Source organism: Physeter macrocephalus, chromosome 12, assembly GCF_002837175.3.
Source record: "Physeter macrocephalus isolate SW-GA chromosome 12, ASM283717v5, whole genome shotgun sequence".
Taxonomy (NCBI): domain Eukaryota; kingdom Metazoa; phylum Chordata; class Mammalia; order Artiodactyla; family Physeteridae; genus Physeter; species Physeter macrocephalus.
Window position 1 is genome coordinate 11,015,147 of NC_041225.1, and position 22,391 is coordinate 11,037,537.

The 22,391-nt window shown below is 42.8% G+C and overlaps 1 protein-coding gene across 9 annotated transcripts in view; it reads left to right on the plus strand.

Moving 5' to 3' along the window:
- Positions 1-22,391, plus strand: part of KDM3A (lysine demethylase 3A) — a 65,819-nt gene that overhangs the window by 28,859 nt on the left and 14,569 nt on the right. For 7 of the 9 annotated variants that reach the window (XR_003682481.2, XR_003682479.2, XR_003682480.2 and 4 more), the window contains exons 11-20: positions 4,412-4,616; positions 11,741-11,788; positions 12,295-12,509; positions 15,653-15,805; positions 15,944-16,039; positions 16,395-16,522; positions 18,265-18,460; positions 19,743-19,915; positions 20,312-20,548; positions 21,822-21,993. Coding sequence is in view for 5 of the 9 variants with exons in the window: in XM_028497196.1 (XP_028352997.1) it covers positions 4,412-4,616; positions 11,741-11,788; positions 12,295-12,509; positions 15,653-15,805; positions 15,944-16,039; positions 16,395-16,522; positions 18,265-18,460; positions 19,743-19,915; positions 20,312-20,548; positions 21,822-21,993 (1,623 nt within the window). In the remaining 4 variants the exon portion in view is untranslated. The remainder of the gene's footprint in view (positions 1-4,411; positions 4,617-11,740; positions 11,789-12,294; positions 12,510-15,652; positions 15,806-15,943; positions 16,040-16,394; positions 16,523-18,264; positions 18,461-19,742; positions 19,916-20,311; positions 20,549-21,821; positions 21,994-22,391) is intronic. The other 2 variants (XM_055088868.1, XM_007118692.3) reach the window with 2 other exon arrangements.

A 22,391-nucleotide genomic window follows, 5' to 3' on the forward strand; every position in this document is an offset into this window, starting at 1 on the left:
AGCCTTATTATGATTTTAGGCAGCCTCTCTGCTAATGGATGGGGCTGTAGTCCTGTCTTGCTAGTTGTTGGGCATAGGGTGTCCAGCACTGTAGCTTGCTGGTCGTTGAGTGAAGCTGGGTCTTGGTGTTCAGATGGAGATCTCTGGGAGATTTTCGCCGTTTGATATTATGTGGAGCTGGGAGGTCTCTTGTGGACCAGTGTCCTGAAGTTGGTTCTCCCGCCTCAAAGACACAGCCCTGATTCCTGGCTGGAGCACCAAGAGCCTTTAATCCACACAGCTCAGAATAAAAGGGAGAAAAAATAGAAAGGAAAGAAAGGAAGGGAGGAAGAAAGGAAGAAAGAATGAGAGAAGATAAAGTAGGATAAAATAAAGTTATTAAAATAAAAATTAATTATTAAGGAGAAAAATTTTAAAAAATAAAAAAACAAAAAAACGGGTCAGTCAGAGCCCTAGGACAAATGGTGAAAGCAAAACTATACAGACAAAATCTTCCACTGCTCCTGAGGCTGCTGGGAGAGACCTCCCCCTCTCCTGTTTGTTCGCACAGCTCCTGGGGTTCAGCTTTGGACTTGGCCCCGCCTCTGCGTGTAGGTCGCCGGAGGGCGTCTGCTCTTCGCTCAGACAGGTCGGGGTTAAAGCAGCAGCTGATTTGGGGGCTCTGGCTCAGGCCGGGGGGAGGGAAGGGTACGGATGCGGGGCGAGCCTGCGGTGGCAGAGGCCAGCGTGACGTTGCACCAGCCTGAGGCGTGCTGTGCGTTCTCCCGGGGAAGTTGTCCCTGGATCCCGGGACCCCGGCAGTGGCGGGCTGCACAGGCTCCCGGCAGGGGAGGCGTGGAGAGTGACCTGTGCTCGCAACACAGGCTTCTTGGTGGCGGCAGCAGCAGCCTTGGCGTCTCATGCCCGTCTCTGGTGTCCGCGCTGATAGCCACGGCTCGGGCCCGTCTCTGCGTGTAGGTCGCCGGAGGGCGTCTGCTCTTCGCTCAGACAGGTCGGGGTTAAAGCAGCAGCTGATTTGGGGGCTCTGGCTCAGGCCGGGGGGAGGGAAGGGTACGGATGCGGGGCGAGCCTGCGGTGGCAGAGGCCAGCGTGACGTTGCACCAGCCTGAGGCGTGCTGTGCGTTCTCCCGGGGAAGTTGTCCCTGGATCCCGGGACCCCGGCAGTGGCGGGCTGCACAGGCTCCCGGCAGGGGAGGCGTGGAGAGTGACCTGTGCTCGCAACACAGGCTTCTTGGTGGCGGCAGCAGCAGCCTTGGCGTCTCATGCCCGTCTCTGGTGTCCGCGCTGATAGCCACGGCTCGGGCCCGTCTCTGGAGCTCCTTTAATCGGCGCTCTTAATCCCCTCTCCTCTCGCGCCAGGAAACAAAGAGGCAAGAAAAAAGTCCCTTGCCTCTTCGGCAGCTCCAGACTTCTCTCGGACTCCCTCCCGGCTAGTCGTGGTGCACTAACCCCTTCAGGCTGTGTTCACGCAGCCAACCGCAGTCCTCTCCTGGCTTCCGCCCGAAGCCCGAGCCTCAGCTCCCAGCCCCCGCCCGTTAGGGCGGGTGAGCAGAGAAGCCTCTGGGGCTGGTGTGTGCATGTCGGCACCGATCCTCTGTGCGGGAATCTCTCCGCTTTGCCCTCTGCACCCTGTAACTGCGCTCTCCTCTGCGGCTCCGGAGCTTCCCCCTCCGCCACCCGCAGTCTCTGCCCGTGAAGGGGCTTCTAGTGTGTGGGAACCTTTCCTCCTTCACAGCTCCCTCTCACTGGTCCAGGTCCCGTCCCTGTTCTTTTGTCTCTGTTTATTCTTTTTTCTTTTGCCCTACCCAGGTATGTGGGGAGTTTCTTGCCTTTTGGAAGGTCTGAGGTCTTCTGCCAGCGTTCAGTGGGTGTTCTATAGGAGCAGTTCCACGTGTACATGTATTTCTGATGTATCTGTGGGGAGGAAGGTGATCTCCGCGTCTTACTCTTCCGCCATCTTCTCTCTACCTCCTAAGTACTCTTATAGAGAAAATGGCACATGTATTTCACACTACTTATGTTAAGTTTGAGGATGAATATCAGTGATGGTAGTTATCAGATGCTCTCTTACTAGAATTAATAGAACTAAATGGCTTCAGTATGTCAGAAGGTTCAGGCCTGTTACAGTTTAAAAATAGATTTGATAATTGTCAGCTGTGTGGGAAAATTAACTTGAAAAAAAAATAAAAACGCTATTCATTTGGGTAAGTAACAAATGAATAATCCACACTCTAGCTTTTCCTACAGGCCTCTGAAGCTAGAGGTGGATTTGACTGGGGGTCTTTTTGAAGTAGAGTTGGAGGAATTGGAAAACAACTTTCCTTGCTGAGTAATACTTCTAACCCAGCTTGTTCATTCGTGAGGCTTAAGTTGATATAGCTGGTAATTTGCACAAAATTAATTGCATAAGGTTCTACTGTTCCTCAGGAGTTATGTAACTCCCCAAAGAAAGTGAATATTCATAACCATGTCCCTGTTCTATTTCTTTATTCTTTTTGAGTCATCAGCCCTCACATTCAGCTAGTTTTTAAGGCAAATTATTGTAATATGTGAAGAAACAAAGTTCTGGGCTGGTAAGCACATTATAGGTATAGAAGTGAGTTTCAGAGTCCAGCTTTGTCTTTCTTAATATGTTATGCAGCTGTGCTCCAACTAAAATGATTTTAAGAGAAATGAAAAGCCTAGTCCACATCTTGGTGCATGCTGTCTACTGGGACTTTTGGCTGAGGAGTAAGACAGTGTGATCAGAAGCCTGGCAGGATCTCTGTGCTGTTTCCACCAGTATTGCTTGTGGGCATGGAGAGACTCAACTGGAAACTGTTCCTCTGCCATGTGTCCTTGCTTGCTTAGGGGTTAGAAAACAAAAACAAGCTGGAGTTGAACAGCTGCCCTTTTTCTGTTTAGTAGATGTGTGGCTCCTCAGAAGTTGGTGTTGCTTTTGTCCCTTGGCTCTGCTCTGAATTGAGTCATTGATTGGGGATCAACTGTTCCTCTCCTCACTGAAGAGCTAGATTTAGATAGTTCAACTTGCTTATTTCTAGGTATTTCCTCTTTTAAGCCCAGGCAGAACAGATAAGATAATCTTTGGACTTGGTCTGGGAAAACCTGGTCCAATTCAAAGGATGATGTGTTTCCAATATCTGAGTAACTAAAATTCCATCATGAACTACTGATTTCTTTATTTTCCCTCCTTTCTTGCTTTACCTTCTCTTTCACTAACTGAATAAGAATGTTTAAGGGGTCAAGGCCTGATGGCATCCATTCAGCATTTTTCAGTGTGCTCTAGTCGTGCTTTAAAAGAGAGGTAAGATTAGAACACCTCTAAGGTAATTATTAAAGATGCTTATTTTATTTAAAGGTTTCTTTGGTTTGAGATCTTTCTTCTAGTTGCTTTCAAGACTACTTATCACCGTCGCCTACCCATCTCTCGACTGGTTCCCCAGAAGTTGTGTTTTTGTTTTTTGTTTGCCTAAGAATCAGCTTTCCTCTTCTCAGCTCCTTTGGACCCCGAGAAAAGGTCTTTTCTGTCGGTTTTACATGAAATACAGTCCCTCAGTATCTGAGAGGGATCAGTTCCAGGACCCCCTTTGGATACCACAAATCCACAAATGCACCAGTCCCCTACAGTTAGCCTTCCCATTCCCATCTGCAGGTTCTGCATCTGCAGATTCAACCGACCACAGGTCGTGTAGTATTTTCAATCCATGGTTGGTTGAACCCATGGATGTAGAGGGCCCACTGTATACCTCAAGGCTCTTGACTTAGAAATGGATTCCTTTTTGTGTTATTTGGTCTGACACGGTGGTTGCTCTTTAATGTTACATCTCTATTTTTTAAAACTTAAAACATGCATTTACTTAGAATCAAAATCCTCTCTTTAGCCAGTGCTCTTAATCTTGAATGGAACATATGTGTGAAGGAAATAGAAGATATGTCAAGGGTCAAGTGACATCTCTTAGAAGCATTTAGAGGATAACTCTTATAGGCGAGGGGGCCTGTCACATTTGGAATGGTTAGCTTTTGCAGAATGCTTTGGGAAACACATCTCAAACCAGTCTTTTTGAGTGTGAAAACTGACACAGTTGACTTCCGCACGGTCCTCTGTTGAAGCGTTCTTCTTATCTAGGGTTGTGAATAGAGGTATGCACTAACTTGGAATTGTGAGTCTGGGGTTTTAAGTTGCCAAATGGATTCACCAAATGAGATGTATTTTATAAAGAGAACAAAACTTCCAATTGTTCTGATAGTTGTCTTCTTTTAAGACATTTTTAGAAATTACTACAGTTGAACCAGTAATTGAGAAGAGGAGTTCTCCCTTTGGGAAAACTGACCTTTTGAATAGAATTCAGTCAAATATTGATGTGATTTTTTTAAAATTTGAGGTCCCATTTTCCTTCCTCTTTTTTTCTAGCCCCATCCCGGAAGTCGGTTTTGACAGACCCAGCCAAACTCAAGAAGCTGCAGCAGAGCGGTGAGGCCTTTGTGCAGGACGACTCTTGTGTGAACATCGTTGCACAGCTACCCAAGTGCCGGGAGTGTCGCTTGGACAGCCTCCGAAAGGATAAGGAGCAGCAGAAAGACTCGCCCGTGTTTTGCCGCTTCTTTCACTTCAGGAGGTGAGCCATTGGGGAAAAACTGAGGTACCCGGAGCCCTATAATGTACTTCTCTCCCTCTTCTCCTACCAACAGTAAGTCTAAAATGGAAAAGAGTACAGATTATACTTTTTAATCTGTGGATTTAGGAATCTAGATCTTATTACACATTCTTTCCTTCTCATGCTCCTTTTCAGGTTTTTTGTTTAAAGCAAAGAAGCTTAAAAATATAAACTTCTATTTTTTTTTTAACATTTTTATTGGAGTATAATTGCTTTACAATGTCGTGTTAGTTTCTGCTGTATAACAAAGTGGATCAGCTATACATATACATATATCCCTATATCCCCTCCCTCTTGCGTGTACACCCTCACAGCCTTCTTATCTCACCCATCTAGGTGGTCACAAAGTACCGAGTTGATCTCCCTGTGCTATGCAGCTGCTTCCCAATAGCTATCTATTTTACATGTGGTAGTGTATATATGTCCATGCCACTCTCTCACTTCGTCCCAGCATACCCTTCCCCCTCCCCGTGTCCTCAAGTCCATTCTCTACATCTGTATCTTTATTCCTGTCCTGCCCTTAGGTTCATCAGAACCATATTTTTTTTTGAGATTCCATATATATATATGTGTTAGCATACGGTATTTGTTTTTTTCTTTCTGACTTACTGCACTCTGTATGACAGACCGTAGGTCCATCCACCTCATTACAAATAACTCAATTTCGTTTCTTCTTATGGCTAAGTAATAGTCCATTGTGTAAACGTGCCACATCTTCTTTATCCATTCATCTGTCAGTGGACATTTAGGTTGCTTGCATGTCCTGGCTATTGTAAATAGTGCTGCAATGAACATTGTGGTACATGACTCTTTTTGAATTATGGTTTTCTCAGGGTATATGCCCAGTAGTGGGATTGCTGGGTCATATGGTAGTTCCAGTTTTTTAAGGAACCTCCATACTGTTCTCCATAGTGGCTGTATCAATTTACATTCCCACCAACAGTACAAGAGGGTTCCCTTTGCTCCACACCTGCTCCAGCATTTATTGTTTGTAGATTTTTTGATAATGGCCATTCTGACCAGTGTGAGGTGATACCTCATTGTAGTTTTGATTTGCATTTCCCTAATGATTAGTGATGTTGAGCATCCTTTCATGTGTTTGTTGGCAACCTGTATATCTTCTTTGGAGAAATGTCTATTTAGGTCTTTTGCGCATTTTTGGATTGGATTGTTTGTTTTTTTGATATTGAGCTGCATGAGCTGCTTGTATACTTTGGAGATTAATCCTATGCCAGTTGCTTCATTTGCACATATTTTCTCCCATTCTGAGGGTTGTCTTTTCGTCTTGTTTATGGTTTCCTATGCTGTGCAAAAGCTTTTAAGTTTCACTAGGTCCCATTTGTTTATTTTTGTTTTTATTTCCATTTCTCTAGGAGGTGGGTCAGAAAGGATCTTGCTGTGAATTATGTCATAGAGTGTTCTGCCTATGTTTTCTTCTAAGAGTTTTATAGTGTCTGGCCTTAAAAGATAAGGTGACCATATGTGCATGGGTTTATCTCTGGGCTTTCTGTCCTTTTCTGTTGATCTATATTTATATTTTTGTGCCAGTACCATACTGTCTTGATTACTGTAGCTTTGTAGTATAGTCCGAAGTCCAACAGGCTCATTCCTCCAGCTCCGTTTTTCTTTCTCAAGATTACTTTGGCTGTTTGGGGTCTTTTGTGTTTCCATATAAGTTGTGCAATTTTTGGTTCTGAAAAATGCCATTGGTGGTTTGATAGGAATTGCATTGAATCTGTAGATTGCTTTAGGTAGTATAGTCATTTTCACAATGTTGATTCTTCCAATCCAAGAACATAGTATATGTCTCCATCTGTTCTCTGTGTTAATTTTGTATCCTGCTACTTAACCAAATTCATTGATTAGCTCTAGTAGTTTTCTGGTAGCATCTTCAAGATTCTCTATGTATAGTATCATGTCATCTGCAAACAGTGCCAGTTTTACTTCTTTTCCGATTTGGATTCCTTTTATTTCTTTTTCTTCTCTGATTACTGTGGCCAAAACTTCCAAAACTATGTTGAATAATAGTGGTGAGAAGGTGCAACCTTGTCTTGTTGCCCTGAAAAATGGTTTCAGTTTTTCATCACTGAAAAATGGTTTCAGTTTTTCATCATTGAGAATGATGTTGGCTGTGGGTTTGTCATATGTGGCCTTTATTATGTTGAGGTAGGTTCCCTCTTTACCCACTTTCTGGAGAGTTTTTATCATAAATGGGTGTTGAATTTTGTCAAAAGCTTTTTCTGCATCTCTTGAAATTATCATATGGTTTTTATCCTTCAATTTATTAATATGGTGTATCACATGGATTGATCACGTATATTGAAGAATCCTTGCATTCCTGGGATAAATCCCACTTGATCACGGTGTGTGATCCTTTTAATGAGCTGTTGGATTCTGTTTGCTAGTATTTTGTTGAGGATTTTTGCATCTGTGTTCATCAGAGATATTGGCCTGAAGTTTTCTTTCTTTGTGACGTCTTTGTCTGGTTTTGGTATCAGGGTGATGGTGGCCTCGTAGAATGAATTTGGGAGTGTTCCTCCCTCTGCTATATTTTGGAAGAGTTTGAGAAGGATAGGTGTTAGCTCTTCTCTAAATGTTTGATAGAATTCACCTGTGAAGCCATCTGATCCTGGGCTTTTGTTTGTTGGAAGATTTTTAATCACAGTTTCAATTTCAGTGCTTGTGATTGGTCTGTTTATGTTTTCTATTTCTTTCTGGTTCAGTCTTGAAAGGTTGTGCTTTTCTAAGAAATTGTCCATTTCTTCCAGGTGGTCCATTTTATTGGCTTGTAGTAAATCTCTCATGATCCTTTGTATTTCTGCAGTGTCAGTTGTTACTCCTTTTTCATTTCTAATTCTGTTGATTTGAGTCTTCTCCCTTTTTTTCTTGCTGCGTCTGGCTAATGGTTTATCAATTTTGTGTATCTTCGCAAGAAACCAGCTTTTAGTTTTATTGATCTTTGCTGTCCTTTCCTTCATTTCTTTTTCATTTATTTCTGATCTGATCTTTATGATATTTTTCCTTCTGCTAACTTTGGGGTTTTTTTGTTCTTCTTTCTCTAATTGCTTTAGTTGTAAGGTTAGGTTGAGATTTTTCTTGAGGTAGGATTGTATTGCTATAAACTTCCCTCTTAAAACTGCTTTTGCTGCATCCCATAGGTTTTGGGTCGTCGTGTTTTCATTGTCATTTGTTTCTCGGTATTTTTTATTTCCTCAGTGATCTCTTGGTTATTTAGTAGTGTATTGTTTAGCCTCCATGTGTTTGTATTTTTTACAGTTTTTTTCCTGTAATTGATATCTAGTCTCATAGTGTTGTGTTCGGAAAAAAGATACTTGATACGATTTTAATTTTCTTAAATTTACCAAGGCTTGATTTGTGACCCAAGATATGACCTATCTTGGAGAATGTTCCATGAGCACTTGAGACGAAAGTGTATTCTGTTGTTTTTGGATAGACTGTCCTATAAATATCAATTAAGTCCATCTTGTTTAATGTGTCATTTAAATTTTGTGTTTCCTTATTTATTTTCATTTTGGATGATCTGTCCATTGGTGAAAGTAGGGTGTTCAAGTCCCCTACTATTACTGTGTTACTGTCGATTTCTCCTTTTATGGCTGTTAGCATTTGCCTTATGTATTGAGGTACTCCTGTGTTGGGTGCATAAATATTTTAATTGTTATATCTTCTTCTTGGATTGATTCCTTGATCATTATGTAGTGTTCTTCTTTGTCTTTGTAATAGTCTTTAAAGTCTATTTTGTCTTGATATGAGAATTGGCAGGAGCCTAGAGAAGTTCCTTTAGCATTTGTTGTAAAGCTGGTTTGGTAATGCTGAGTTCTCTTAACTTTTGCTTATCTGTAAAGGTTTTAATTTCTCCATCGAATCTGAATGAGATCCTCGCTGGGTAGAGTAATCTTGGTTGTAAGTTTTTCCCTTGCATCACTGTAAATATGTCCTGCCACTCCCTTCTGGCTTGCCGAGTTTCTGCTGAAAAATCAGCTTTTAACCTTATGGGGATTCCCTTGTATGTTATTTGTTGCTTTTCCCTTGCTGCTTTTAATATATATTTTTTGTATTTAATTTTTGATAGTTTGATTAATATGTGTCTCAGTGTGTTTCTCTTTGGATTTATCCTGTGTCGTACTCTCTGTGCTTCCTGGACTTGATTGACTGTTTCCTTTCCTACGTTAGGGAAGTTTTTGACTGTCATGTCTTCAGATATTTTCTCAGACCCTTTCTTTTTCTCTTCTTCTGGGGCCCCTGTAATTCGAATGTTGGTGTGTTTAATGTTGTCCCAGAGCGCTCTTGAGACTGTCCTCGATTCTTTTTTCTTTATTCTGCTCCCTGGCACTTATTTCCACCATTTTTTTTTTTTTTTTTTTTTTTTTTTTGTGGTACGCGGGCCTCTCACTGCTGTGGCCTCTCCCGTTGCGGGGCACAGGCTCCGGACGCGCAGGCTCAGCGGCCATGGCTCACGGGCCCAGCCGCTCCGCGGCACGTGGGATCCTCCCGGACCGGGGCACGAACCCGTGTCCCCTGCATCGGCAGGCGGACTCTCAACCACTGCGCCACCAGGGAAGCCCTATTTCCACCATTTTATATTCCAGCTTACTTATCTGTTCTTTTGCCTCACTTATTCTGTTACTGATTCCTTCTAGAGTATTTCTAATTTCAGTAATTGTGTTGTTCATCACTGTTTGTTTGCTCCTTAGTTCTTCTAGATCCTTGTTAAATGTTTCTTGTATTTTCTCCATTCTGTTTCCGAGATTTTGGATCATGTTTACTCTCATTACTCTGAATTCTTTTTCAGGTAGGTTGCCTATTTCATCTTCATTTATTTGGTCTTGTAGATTTTTACCCTGCTCCTTCATCTGTAACATGTTTTTTTGTCATTTCATTTTTTTTTTGATGGGTGGTGCTGTATTCTTCTCTTACTGGTTGTTTGGCCTGGGATGTCCAGCACTGGAGTTTGCAGGCAGGTGGATAGAGCTGGGTCTTGGTGCTGAGGTGAGGACCTCTGGGAGGCCTCACTCCAGTTGATATTTCCTGGGGTCTGAGGTTCTCTGTTCGCTCGGTGGTTTGGACTTGGAGCTCACACCACAGGAGCTGGGGTCTGACCTCCGGTCTGGGAACCAAGATCCTGCAAGCATGAGGCAGGTGAAGTAGTGGTCCCCCAAAGACACGGACATCCAAATCCCTGGAACTGCCTGGTTGGTGCGCAGCGATGGGGACCCGGAGCCGCTGGAGGGGCAGGGCGGTGGCCTGAGGAGCACAGGGTGGCCTGGTGTCTAAAGTTCTGTTTTTAAAAGTAACAAGCATAGAAAAATTCTGAAGGTTCTAAAAAACCACCACAAATAACTACTGTTAACTTTTCAGTGCATTTTAGTGTTTACGTGGTCATAAAATATATTCAAGCATACCTACTTGGCGTGTTGTATATACTGTTTTTTTTTTTTTTTTTTTTTTTTTTTTGTGGTACACGGGCCTCTCACTGTTGTGGCCTCTCCTGTTGTGGAGCACAGGCTCCAGACGCACAGGCTCAGCGGCCACGGCTCACAGGCCCAGCTGCTCCGCAGCATGTGGGATCCTCCCGGACCGGGGCACGAACCTGTGTGTCCTCTGCATCGGCAGGCGGACTCTCAACCGCTGCGCCACCAGGAAAGCCTGGTGTGTGTTTTAAGGCTTTGATACATAAGTTCTGCCAAATAGCCCTGGAGGAAGGTTGCACCTACATCCATGCCCACTGGCAGGGTTTGAGCATTCCTGTTTCCGTGTACCTTTGCCAGCCGCTGTATCTTTAAAAAATCTTTTCTGCTTTTATAGGCAAAAACTTTCATTTTTACATTGCTTTTTTTTTTTCTTTAAGTCAAATTAATTTTCTTCAAATTTTTCCATCCTGAGTGAAGAGAAAGGTAGCCTTCTGGTCTTTTTGATATATAAATGAGCAGTGTTGTTCTGGGTATAGTTGAGCTTTTAGATATCGTACATTTTCTCAGAAATCTAGGTAGTTTCAGTCTCAACTAGTTCTAATCATAAACAGCAGTGTTGACTTTCATTTCTTCCTATTCTCCTCTCCTTTAGTTTTATCAAGATTAAAGATTGCTGATGAACTGAATTAAATGCACAGGCATTTTAATGATCAATAATTATATCTGTGCTGATAACTTTCAGGTTCAGGGTTATTTAATGAACAAGAGTTTTTCAGATGGTAGTTTGTCCCATTCATTCCTGAGTAAATTGCAAAAGCACCATGATAATATGTGTGTATAGCATTTAGAGCTGTGATAACTGTTAACAGAAGTCAGTGTATTAGGAACTCAAACAAACTCACCTCTTTGGTAAAAAGAATATTATGGTTGTAAAAGCAAAGCCTTTTTTTCCTGATGTTTAGAGTGAAGCTCGACACTGTCATTAATCTTACCAAGTTTGTTTCTCATTACATTCTGCAGATGAAATGGGAGGGGGTAGGGTCTCAGTGGTAAAGCTCAGTTGCCAAATCCTGTTTTCCATCTCCTCCCCATTTGAAATGGCTTCCAAATTTATTTTTTAGAACTATGACTAGCTCTCATTTGGGCTATCAATTAAAAGCTTGCATCTCTCCTTTGGACTCCTAGAAATACATTTGCATCTGTTATGTAACTCCCAGTGTCCTTCCAGTTCATTCTACACAGTTCTGGACAAACGCTTTTTCTAAAGCACAACTATATGTGTGTCTTGTGGACTCAGAAAGTTTCGGCAGCTGCCCAATGACTAGCAAAGAAATCAAGGTCCCTGCATTTCTCTTGCAAGGCCAAGCTTAATTATTGTCTCTAACATGAGGTCTTCTTCATGTAAGACCCACAGAACTCATGGTCAGCACTTCTTCCCCTGATTCCCGTAAGACTCAATGACTGTTATGATACCTTTCATACCCTCCTTCCCTGGGTGTTTTATGTCTACTTCTGTGTCTCCAGCTAGATTGACATATGACGTTGTGTTTAAATAAGTCCAAAACTATTGCATAGCTTAGAAAAAACATTGCAGATGTCAAAGATGCTGAAAGATAATGCTGAGAAAATATTCTGCTTTTTGTTCCACCTTCTTAGGTACCGAGGCCCATCTCAACACTGCTTCTTATTCCAGAAGCTTGCATGGTAATTTGTAGCTAGGATTCCTAAGGGTGTTGAATACCGCATGGATCTGTATGGTCATGGCTTCAGTGTTGTCTAGGGTTAGGCTTCCCCTCCTGAGCATTATTCTTGAAGCAGTAGTTGTATTCAAATTTGGTCAGATTATTTGTCACCTTCTGTTTGTTATCAGTTTACTTCTGTGGTGACTTGTGATTATTCTTGCTATTAAGTTCCAAGTCAGGCAGGTTCAGTAGCTGTCCTTGGAAATGACATGAGTAGATCTTGGTTCGAGTGGAAAGCACAACTCCCTCTCCCTGCCAACCCGCCATGTCTTTTGGGGGAAAACTTGGAAGTTTTAAAAATCTTTCTATTGATGTTGCCAGGAAGCAATTGGCTGTAATTAGCCATGGAGATTATAGAAAACTGGGAAGGAAATGCTTGATTTAAATAACATTTAAAAAGTAACAACAAGATGTAAATCACTATTTCGTGTATGTAACATCCTTTTTTTATTTTTTCACTTCCTCTAGGTTACAGTTCAACAAACATGGTGTATTGCGGGTAGAAGGCTTCTTAACACCAAACAAGTATGACAGTGAAGCAATTGGCTTATGGTTGCCTTTAACCAAAAATGTTGTTGGGACTGATTTGGACACAGCAAAGTATATCCTGGCAAACATTGGAGACCACTTCTGTCAAATGGTGATTTCTGAAAAGGAAGCTATGTCAACTATTGAGCCACACAGTAAGAGCATCTCTTAGGGGGTAGGATTTTTGAGTCCAACTTGATTTTTGTTCCTAAAAGACACCTAAGTCCTAATTGCATGGATTTCATTTTCACGCAGAAGTGTAGATGACTTTGGTAAAATGAAGTTGCATTTTTCCTTTTGTAACAGATTCTGCCTGTTGATTTCATCAGAGTCAGTAATCTATCTGTGGGGTTTGTTTCAGGGCAATTACTAAATTTTTTGTTGAGAAAGGTAAAGGTGAGGAGGTGGTGGAATTTGCATATCCTTACCAACAAGTGTGGACTCACCAAAAGAGGTTTGTCTTAAGACAAAGGTTCTTAAGAAAACATTTCAAAGAAGATAATGGACAGGCTGTACCCTAGACCTACTGAATCAGGGTCTGAGGAGGCTGGGACCCAGCCATGAAAATGGGAACAATCACGGATGAAAATGATTCTGTTAGAGTCAAGGTTTTCAGGGAAAACTTGGAGGTTCCAGCCAGGTGTGTGCATGTCCCCACTCCCTGAGAGCACTCTCACACCAATCTGGCAGCCCAGTAAACCACAGAGATCAGTGTGGGTGACACATTAGAGCCAGACCTCCCTCATGACATCTCAAGGTACGGTGTCAAGGAGGACAGCACACCTCTTGTCTGGGTGCCCTTAGAAGTGAGATATCCAGCCAGAAGCACCAAGGGGCATCTATCTTTGTAAGTCTCACACTTTGTTCCATCATTTTATCTTTTCCAAATGGTGGCAAGTTAAAAGTGAAGCCTTTCCATCCCTCTGGTAGATATCTTTTCAGACTTTGCATAGCCAAATATGTTTCAATATAAGCATCCACACATACTGATCTGAAGAATTTTGGTTGTAGGTCCCAGGAACTCACTGAAGCTAGCTTAGGCACAAAAATAACTTATTGGATAAGTTTGAACACTGGTATATCTCAGAGTCCAAGGAATGGGAACTGACCTTCCCAGGAGCGGGAATTCAGATCTAGGTGGGGTATGGGATTGTGAGCTCCATGGGCAACCAGAGTCCTGCTAAAGTGAAGAGCAGCTTTATAATCACTGTTCTGTTGGGGTAGTAGAGACTCTGGTAAGTCAAGAATCGTATTAAAGTTGTTTTTCCTGTCATCTATTTAGGACAAGTGATACTGGTTTTCCATTTTCAGTAGAGATATAAAAGTTTTCTTCTTATATAGTTTTTTTTTTTTTTTTTTTGCGGTACGCGGGCCTCTCACTGTTGTGGCCTCTCCCGTTGCGGAGCACAGGCTCCGGACGCGCAGGCTCAGCGGCCATGGCTCACGGGCCCAGCCGCTCCGCGGCATGTGGGATCTTCCCAGACCGGGGCGCGAACCCGTGTCCCCTGCATTGGCAGGCGGACTCTCAACCACTGCGCCACCAGGGAAGCCCTCTTCTTATATACTTTTAAGAGAAGATTTAAAGAAAAGTTCTTAAGTAACTGGTCTAGAGGTAGTATATGAATGACTGGGTTGCAAAAACAATTTTTTGGAATGTATTAGTAGCTTCCTGAATCGGAAGGGCTGTTTTAAGCTACTGATGTTTTCTCTTTGCTCAAGGTGAGTCGTCTGAAAAATGTGTCCTTAAAGATGTAATGGTGATTAACCTTTCCTCCTTGCCTATTTGATTATCCTGTTCCTCTTTATTTCCTCTGTGACAAGCTGGTCAGCTGGCGAGAGGAACTCACTGTGAGTGATACTGAAAGATGCCACCACAAGGTGTCGCTAGAGAGGGGGGGTGGAGGGTACCCTCTGATCCTGAGATTAGGAAGCAGGTCTCAGCTTTTATACGTTTACTCTGTCTTTTCAATGACAAATAATCATTAAATAGGTGGCTAAGAGTTCAAGACTACTCTCTAATAAACAGTCTAATCCAAGTGACCAAGGTGAAGTTCATAAAATCTCATGTATAAAATGCCTAAAGTTCCATGTATTGTGCACTGAGCTTTTACATTGTAATGAAATGGCAGAGGTTCACTCAGCAGTTGGATTAACTTAAAGCAAACTGAAGTTAGTGATTTCTTTTGTGGGCAGTCTGAAGAAAGAAGTAACCACTGCCTGGATTAGGAAAAGATGTTCTCTGTAGAACACGAATGTGACAGTATTGATCCTGTCTTGTTCCAGAGAGAGAGAGAGAGACAGACAGAAAACAGTCTTCTGATCAGCAGACCTTGGGCTTTTCTGTGACGCAGGAAAATGTCCTCCCTTTTCCCTTACTCCCTGAAGCTTTCTAATGCCGTATGTGGCACTCCTCCACGGTCGGGGGTGGGGTACGATTTCCTGCCCAGTCCTGGAAGGCCCCTCTCTCCAGTTTTCAGGGTTTGGCCACTGGAACAGAAGATGCTACTTCATAGAATTCTTGATTGTGCCTCAATCCGTTGGCTACTTGGTTCGTGTGAGTCGGTCCTGGGTGCCTGCATCACTCCTGGCTCTAAAAATTGAGTTTCTGACACTGGCCTATGACAGAACTGACTTTGGACCATTGTACACCCACTAGTTAATGCGCTGCTCCCTCCAGGTTTCCCTCAGCGCCCTGGGGTTTTTAATGGGCAGTCTGAGTGGTTTCGGGGCATCTGTGAATAACCTGACACTCGACACTGAAGGTTGGGTTTGTGTATTTGAGTCAATTTTTTTTCCTTTGGAGAAAGCATGCTCCGTGTTGCCTTTAGAGTTCTCAGGTGGTCTCATGACCCAAAATGTGAAGAACCACTGCTCCTTTATATTTGTGTCTGAACTCCAGCTTGTGTAACCAATGCTGCTTTTTTCACTGACTTACTCAGCAGGACTTACTATGCAGAGCTCCTTGGAGGGTGGGGTGGGGTGTGGGGATAGGGTACAGCCTGAGCAGGGATTCTGCTTGCGTGGAGTTTAGTCTCCTAGAGGGAAGTAAAACTGCACCTGACTGCATACAGTGTGAAGAGGCCTGAGTCTGAAGTACAAATACAAGTTGATGGGAGTGCTGAAGGAATCCAGGAGAGCTTCATGGCGGTGGTGGGGGATTTGAGATGGGCTCTGGAGGCTGAACAGTTAATGGGAACTCCAGTGAGAGGGAGGAATGGCATCAGCTCCCCTCCCACTTCATGTTTTATTTCAGGAGCCCTCTCGTCCCCAAGACTAAGCGATTTATTGATTTTTGTAGGACAGGTTGCTTGGAAGCGAGCTGTCAAAGGTGTTCGAGAAATGTGTGATGTGTGTGACACCACCATCTTCAACCTGCACTGGGTGTGTCCTCGGTGTGGGTTTGGAGTGTGTGTGGATTGCTATCGGATGAAGAGGAAAAATTGCCAACAGGGTGAGAACTGACTTGGCTCTTCTCCAAGCCCCTTATACTCTTAAATTAAGCCTTTCATTGATTTGTGGTTGATGGATTTCTGAAACTTTTGGGACCAGAGTCCATAAGGAGCAATTACTACAAATCAGTTATTTGCAGGTGCTGCCTACAAGACTTTCTCTTGGCTGAGATGTGTGAAGAGTCAGATACATGAACCAGAGAACCTCATGCCTACGCAGATCATTCCTGGAAAAGGTATTTCATGTGGTGCAATGATTTTCCTTTCCCTGTGTTTTGGGTAGCTCATAGGGGCTGGTAGTTCGGTTTTACTTTGTGTAGTACAATCACTTGCTGACTTTATTTTAGTATGTACCATAAATTGTCGAGAAATGTATTAAATAATGCCCCGTAAATAGTTTTGTAAAAGGAAAGAAAATGGCACATTTGGGGCAAGGCATACTTAGGATGTAAAGGGGGGAGTGTAAGCACCCTAAAAAAATGCTGCTAAAAAAGTTATCCTGTTTGAGATACAAGCTTTTGCTGTGTAATGTTGAGGTTGAAAGTACCTCATATCCTTGTTCAGATGTTTGCCTGTGCCCTGTTTTTTTAGCCCTCTATGACGTTGGAGACATTGTTCATTCTGTAAGAGCAAAATGGGGAATAAAGGCAAATTGTCCGTGTTCAAACAGGCAGTTCAAACTCTTTTCGAAGCCAGCCTCAAAGGAAGACATAAAACAGGTATTACTGTTTATGCTAGATTCACCATCCTTGTGATTGTTGTCTGTCTGTTTTCTTTTTTTTTTTTGTGGTATGCGGGCCTCCCTCTGTTGTGGCCTCTCCCGTTGCGGAGCACAGCCTCCGGACGCGCAGGCTCAGCGGCCATGGCTCACGGGCCCAGCCGCTCCGCGGCATGTGGGATCCTCCCAGACCGGGGCGCGAACCCGGTTCCCCTGCATCGGCAGGTGGACGCGCAACCACTGCGCCACCAGGGAAGCCCTGTCTGTTTTCAAATAACCCAAGGATTTCTATAGTATATTTGAAAGGAACATGGGGAGAGCTGTCAGTGGAAAGAGATAGTTCATATGGTCCATGTGATACTTTATAGACCCATTCTCAAGTTTCACATTATTTTTGTGGACCTCATTTGTAGCCTCTTTTAGTAGGCTTTTAATTTTGTTCCTTGAAAAAGCAAAAACCTTTTCTATTGTAGTCTACCTAATAAGTTGCTGTCAAATTTGTATAGGTTTCCTAACTTCTCATGTTTTACACAGTAAAAATTATTCAGATAAGCTTTAAAAATTTTTTAATTATTAAATATGTTTTACCTATAATATATATGAAGAATTGAGGGAAATAATACTGAAACAAACCTTTATGTAGCTCTCACTCCACGTAAAAAATGTACATTTCCTTGGTGCTCACATGCCTCTTCCTGGTGACATTCCCTTAACCTTCACCATCCCATCTACCCCCCAACTGTCTCCCTTTTTCTTCCTTACCCCAATAATCATTATCCCACATTGTTTTTAGTAATCAGAAATTATTTTACATTTTGATAAAGCTGTGGTGTTGAAGGCAGCATCGGTAGAAGAGTTTTGATCTCTGTAGTCAGGACTGAATTTGAATTCTTTTTCTGCCACTTTCCAGTTGTATAACTTTGGCTCAAATGAACTGATGTATATATGCTTCAGCTTCCTCATCAGTAATAGAGGAATAGTAAACAGTGCTGGTAATTGGGCATCACAGAATTATATCACATGTAAAATGAGGGCCTGGACCACAACAGGAATTTGACTCTCCTTTTTCCTTCTTATGTATGTATAAACGTACTAGCTGAGTTGTCAAGGCAGTTTTTTAAGTAATAGAAAAATAAGTGGTGTGTTCTGTCTGTCCAGTTTTTGTTGTTCTTGTTCAGTTTTATGTTTTGAATTCTTTTTAGGGCTGTCCATCAATTTTTAAAGCCTACCACACTATGCTAAATCAAAAGAGCATTTTCTTTTTTCTGCATCCCATTTCCTTCTGAATTCACAGCTGTATTTCCTACCTTGCCTCATTTATTCGTTCACTCACTCAGCCACTGGGTTTTGAGTGCCTATTCGTGATACAGGGTGAGTTCACAGGGGAGATGGGCACAAACTGGGCAAACGTTTTAAAGCAACATGGTGAACGGAGTGATAGGGGTATGAACAAGCATGAGATGGGGATACGAGGGTGGGGGTGGATATCTTGCTGTATTTACATTCTTCACTTACATCTTACAGTTTCACTAGTAATACTTAGAAGCTAAAAGATTAAAATCTCTCCTACATAGTTCTGCTCTATTGTTGAGAGATTACTGCAGTGGTGGTGATGTCCAGGGCTATTAGGTGGTTTTGTTTTGGATATTTCTCTCTTACTGGTGAGCAGTTAGGGGAGAAGGTAAGAAAAGGGAAACGTAATTTTTCAGCTTGTGTAAGCTTCTCCTTCTGTACTCACCACAGACTTCCTTGGTTGGAGAAAAATCGACTCTTGGTGCTGTGCTCCAGCAGAACCCCTCGGGGTTGGAGCCCATGGCTGTAGGTGGGGAGGCTGCGTCCAAGCCGGCCAGCAGCGTGAAGCCTGCCTGTCCTGCCAGCACATCTCCTTTGAACTGGCTGGTAGACCTGACCAGCGGCAATGTCAACAAGGAAAACAAGGGTGAGTGTTTCCTGCCTCCCTGAGAACTTCCGTCTGTTCCCAGAGGGTCCTGGCAGCCTTAGTTACGGTGAGAACAGAGTGGTTAGAAGTAGTGTGGAGTGGAAAATGGTTCCCTGTGGTCACCCTGAGACCTGACACAAATGCAGCACCAGAGAGAACTTCTGCTTATGATAGAACTCTAGGTAAGGTTGAGATTGTGGTTGGCAAGAACGGAGTGGGCTGAGACGTGTGTGTTTTAATAGTGATTTTTGCCTTTCTGCCTTTAACCCTGTGTATATTTCCTATTTTGTCTAAGTTGCAACGTTCTGGCTTCAGCTTTATTTTTCTCATCTGTGCTCTTGTTTCAGGATGCTTGATGATAGCATGAAGAACATGGATTTGGAATCAGGTGGTTAGATGAGGGTTTTGGTGACCCTGCTTTCTGGCTGTGTTAAATAAGAAAGGAAAATTGCAGATCACTTTCTTTCATGCAAAGATCCTAAACAACATCTCAGTGAATAGAATTTAGCACTATAAATAAAGGAATCATACGGGGTGACCAAGTAGAGCTTCAGAAACGCAGCTGTAGTGTTAACATTAAAAAAGCAGGGGAAAAGTCATGTGAAAGAGATACAGAAAAAGAGTAAAATTCAAACCCTATCTATAATTTTTTTTAAAAAAAACTTAAATTAGGAATAGAAGGGAACGTCCGTAGTCTAATGAGTTTCTACAATAAAACTAACGGCAGACATCCTAAAATGTGATTGAATTTTTTCATTGGTTGAATAATTTTTAACAGTTTCCTTCTGTGTTCAGGCATGAGACAAGGATTCCTGCTTTCACTCCTTTATTAAACACTGTATTGGAAGTTTGGGCTATTTAAGTCAGTAAGGTAAACAAACAGAGATGTTAGGATTGGAAAGAAAGGGACAGAACTGTTGGTGTTTGTAAGCAATCTAATTATACATGGGAAAAGTCTGAAGAGAATTGGTATTTGTAAACATCTCTATCAGGGTTGATAGTTACAGTGTTAATTGACAAAAATCAATTGTATTTTGTGTACCAGGAACAAACAAATAAAAAATGCAGTTTACCATAGTATCACCTTGGATATTGGATATTTATTTTTTTAATAGCAGTTGGAAATCCATGTCTAAATCAGTAATGTCATTTATCCTCTTAAGTTTTTTTGGTTCTAGTAAATGAAAACCAAGTTCCAAAGTAATTCTGTCAGTAGAAGACTAGTAAGGGATTTGCCTTTTCAGAATGCTTTTCCATCTGGATGTTTTTGATGTGTTTTTAGAAAAACAACCAACGATGCCAATTTTAAAGAATGAAATCAAATGCCTTCCACCCCTACCCCCCTTGAGCAAATCCAGCACAGTCCTCCACACCTTTAACAGCACGATTTTGACACCTGTAAGCAACAACAATTCTGGTTTCCTCCGAAATCTCTTGAATTCCTCTGCAGGAAAGGTACACATTTATTTTATTGTTTATTACTCCACCTTGTAAAGATGAATTGGGGTTAGAGTAGGGAGAAACTGAAATAGAAAGTAGAAAGAAGGATGAGTCCCATGCTTTCCTTCGTGGGTACAGAGACTGTGTCATTGGCACATGGGCTTCACGTGGTTAGAATTCTGGGCTGGGTCATTTTCACCTGTTAACACTTTTTCCTGTACCCACTTCTGAGAGTTGTGATGTCAGGTAGAGGAAGAGGACTTACCTTTTTGAGGGTAAGATTCTTTTGTGGCTTAGATTCTTTCCTGGATATGTAATGTATGCTCATCCTACCATAATAGGAATGGGTTTTTTGATGGTAGGGAATGACATATTTAAGACTCGTGGTTTTTTTTTTTTTTTCAAATTCAGACAGAAAATGGACTCAAGAATACACCAAAAATCCTTGATGACATCTTTGCCTCTTTGGTGCAAAATAAGACTTGCTCCGATTTATCTAAGCGGCCGCAAGGACTGACCATCAAGCCCAGCATCCTGGGCTTCGACACTCCTCACTACTGGCTGTGTGACAGTCGCCTGCTGTGCCTGCAAGATCCCAACAACAAGAGCAACTGGAATGTGTTCCGGGAGTGCTGGAAGCAAGGGCAGGTAAGCGGGGCTCTGCTTTCCAGCCCCCTTCACACCCCCTTCTTGGTGCCTTTGGTAGACTCCTGACACCCCCCCCCAGCCGCCCCCTTCCTGCATTATAAATGCCATGTACTTTATCTCTCTTTATTGTTTACTGTGAATACAGTTAGAGCAGAGTGTGGCTCTGAGTCTTATTTCTTACCGCAGATATTCCTGGGCTGTATTCTCTGATGAGGTTTTGATCGCTTCCAACCGGTCATCCTTGGATTTTTGATGAGAGCATTCTGGGCTCTTGGTGATTCTTGTGTGATAAACTTCAATAGGAGAAGTGGGAATATGACTAAGGCTGGCGGGGTTTGGGGGATTAGACAAAATAGGACAAAAATCAGGCATCCCTCTTCCATGAACTAGAACCTTGTGCTGAAGACAATTTTAGGTGGCCCTGAGCCATGTGGTGTCAACCTGGAATTGGTGTGTCGTCTCCCAAGGGAAGGAGCCTGCTTTTTAAAGGGCAGTGATGTTCAGTCTTAAGGTTTGGTTGATAGTTTAGGAGATGCATGGCTTTGTAGACCTCCTCCTCTGCTTTCTTGTTTTGGTTTATGTTTTCTGGATCTTTGTCTTCTCTTCTGGGCCAAATGGAGTCCTCACTAAAGGAACACTTTGCTCTTGGACAAGGCCAGGACTTGGGGAATTGCCAAATAGAAAAATGTATGTATTTAACCAAAAAAAATTATCTTTTTCAGTCCTGTGTTCTAACAAGATTTGCTCACGATGACAATGACAGACCAAATACAGTCCACCAGCATGTTTTGTTTAGATTAGATAATGTCTTTTAAAAGTTGAACTTGTTGCCATTATTTTAGTCAGGCTCTTTCACATAAAGATCAGGATTTCTGGCTTGTCTTGGATAACCAAAAGACGTGGCAATCCAGGGCCATATTCCTGCCTGGTAACAATAAGCTGCAGGCCAGAGGCAGCATCCTCTTTGGACAGGGCACTCTCGCTGCCTTTGTGTCTGCTTCACATCCCCTGCCTAGCCCTGAGCCTTGGCGTTGGTATTCTGCGAGTAGGGGATCTGAGTTGGAAGGCGTGATCCTTGCTCTTAGAAGCTCACTAGTGTAGTTTGAGGGGTGTGTGTAGCAGGTGACTCAGGGGACGAAGCTGTCACTTTGGGATCTGACACTGAGGACCAGCCACAGAGAAACACAGCAGCAGCTGTTTGAGGAAGGGCTGCCTCGGGTGAAGGGACGGAGCTGGGGGAGTTCAAACTAAAGTCTTCGTTCTCTCCTCTTAGCCAGTGATGGTGTCAGGAGTGCATCATAAGCTGAACACTGAACTTTGGAAACCGGAATCCTTCAGGAAAGAGTTTGGAAATCAGGAAGTTGACCTCGTTAATTGCAGAACCAATGAAATCATCACAGGAGCCACAGTAGGAGACTTCTGGGATGGATTTGAAGATGTTCCGAGTATGTATTAAAGACCTTTTAAGGGGGTTGAGGATGTGAAAGGAGGGGGCACGGGAGTAGCGGCAGTCTGTGGCCCTCCGGCGGCAGCGACAGCATTTTCTATGACTCTGGAGTTTAAAATCAGCGTCTTATCTCCTCTTCCCCTTTCTTTTTACAAAGTTTATGCTTTTGAACTGAGGCATATTCGCTTTGTAGTTCCTTAGAGGGTGAGGTTTTAGTCACCTCTTCTTCAGGTGGCTCCAGGTCTGTCCTGTGACAGAAATGTGCCCAAGGGGAGGGGAGCACAGAGCCAGGGCTTGTGACTCAAAGCTGGTGGTTTTATATAGCCTCTTTATTTTAAAAAAATTTTAATTATGTTTAACAAGATAAGTAGAACTGAAAGTGCCAGAGAACGTGAA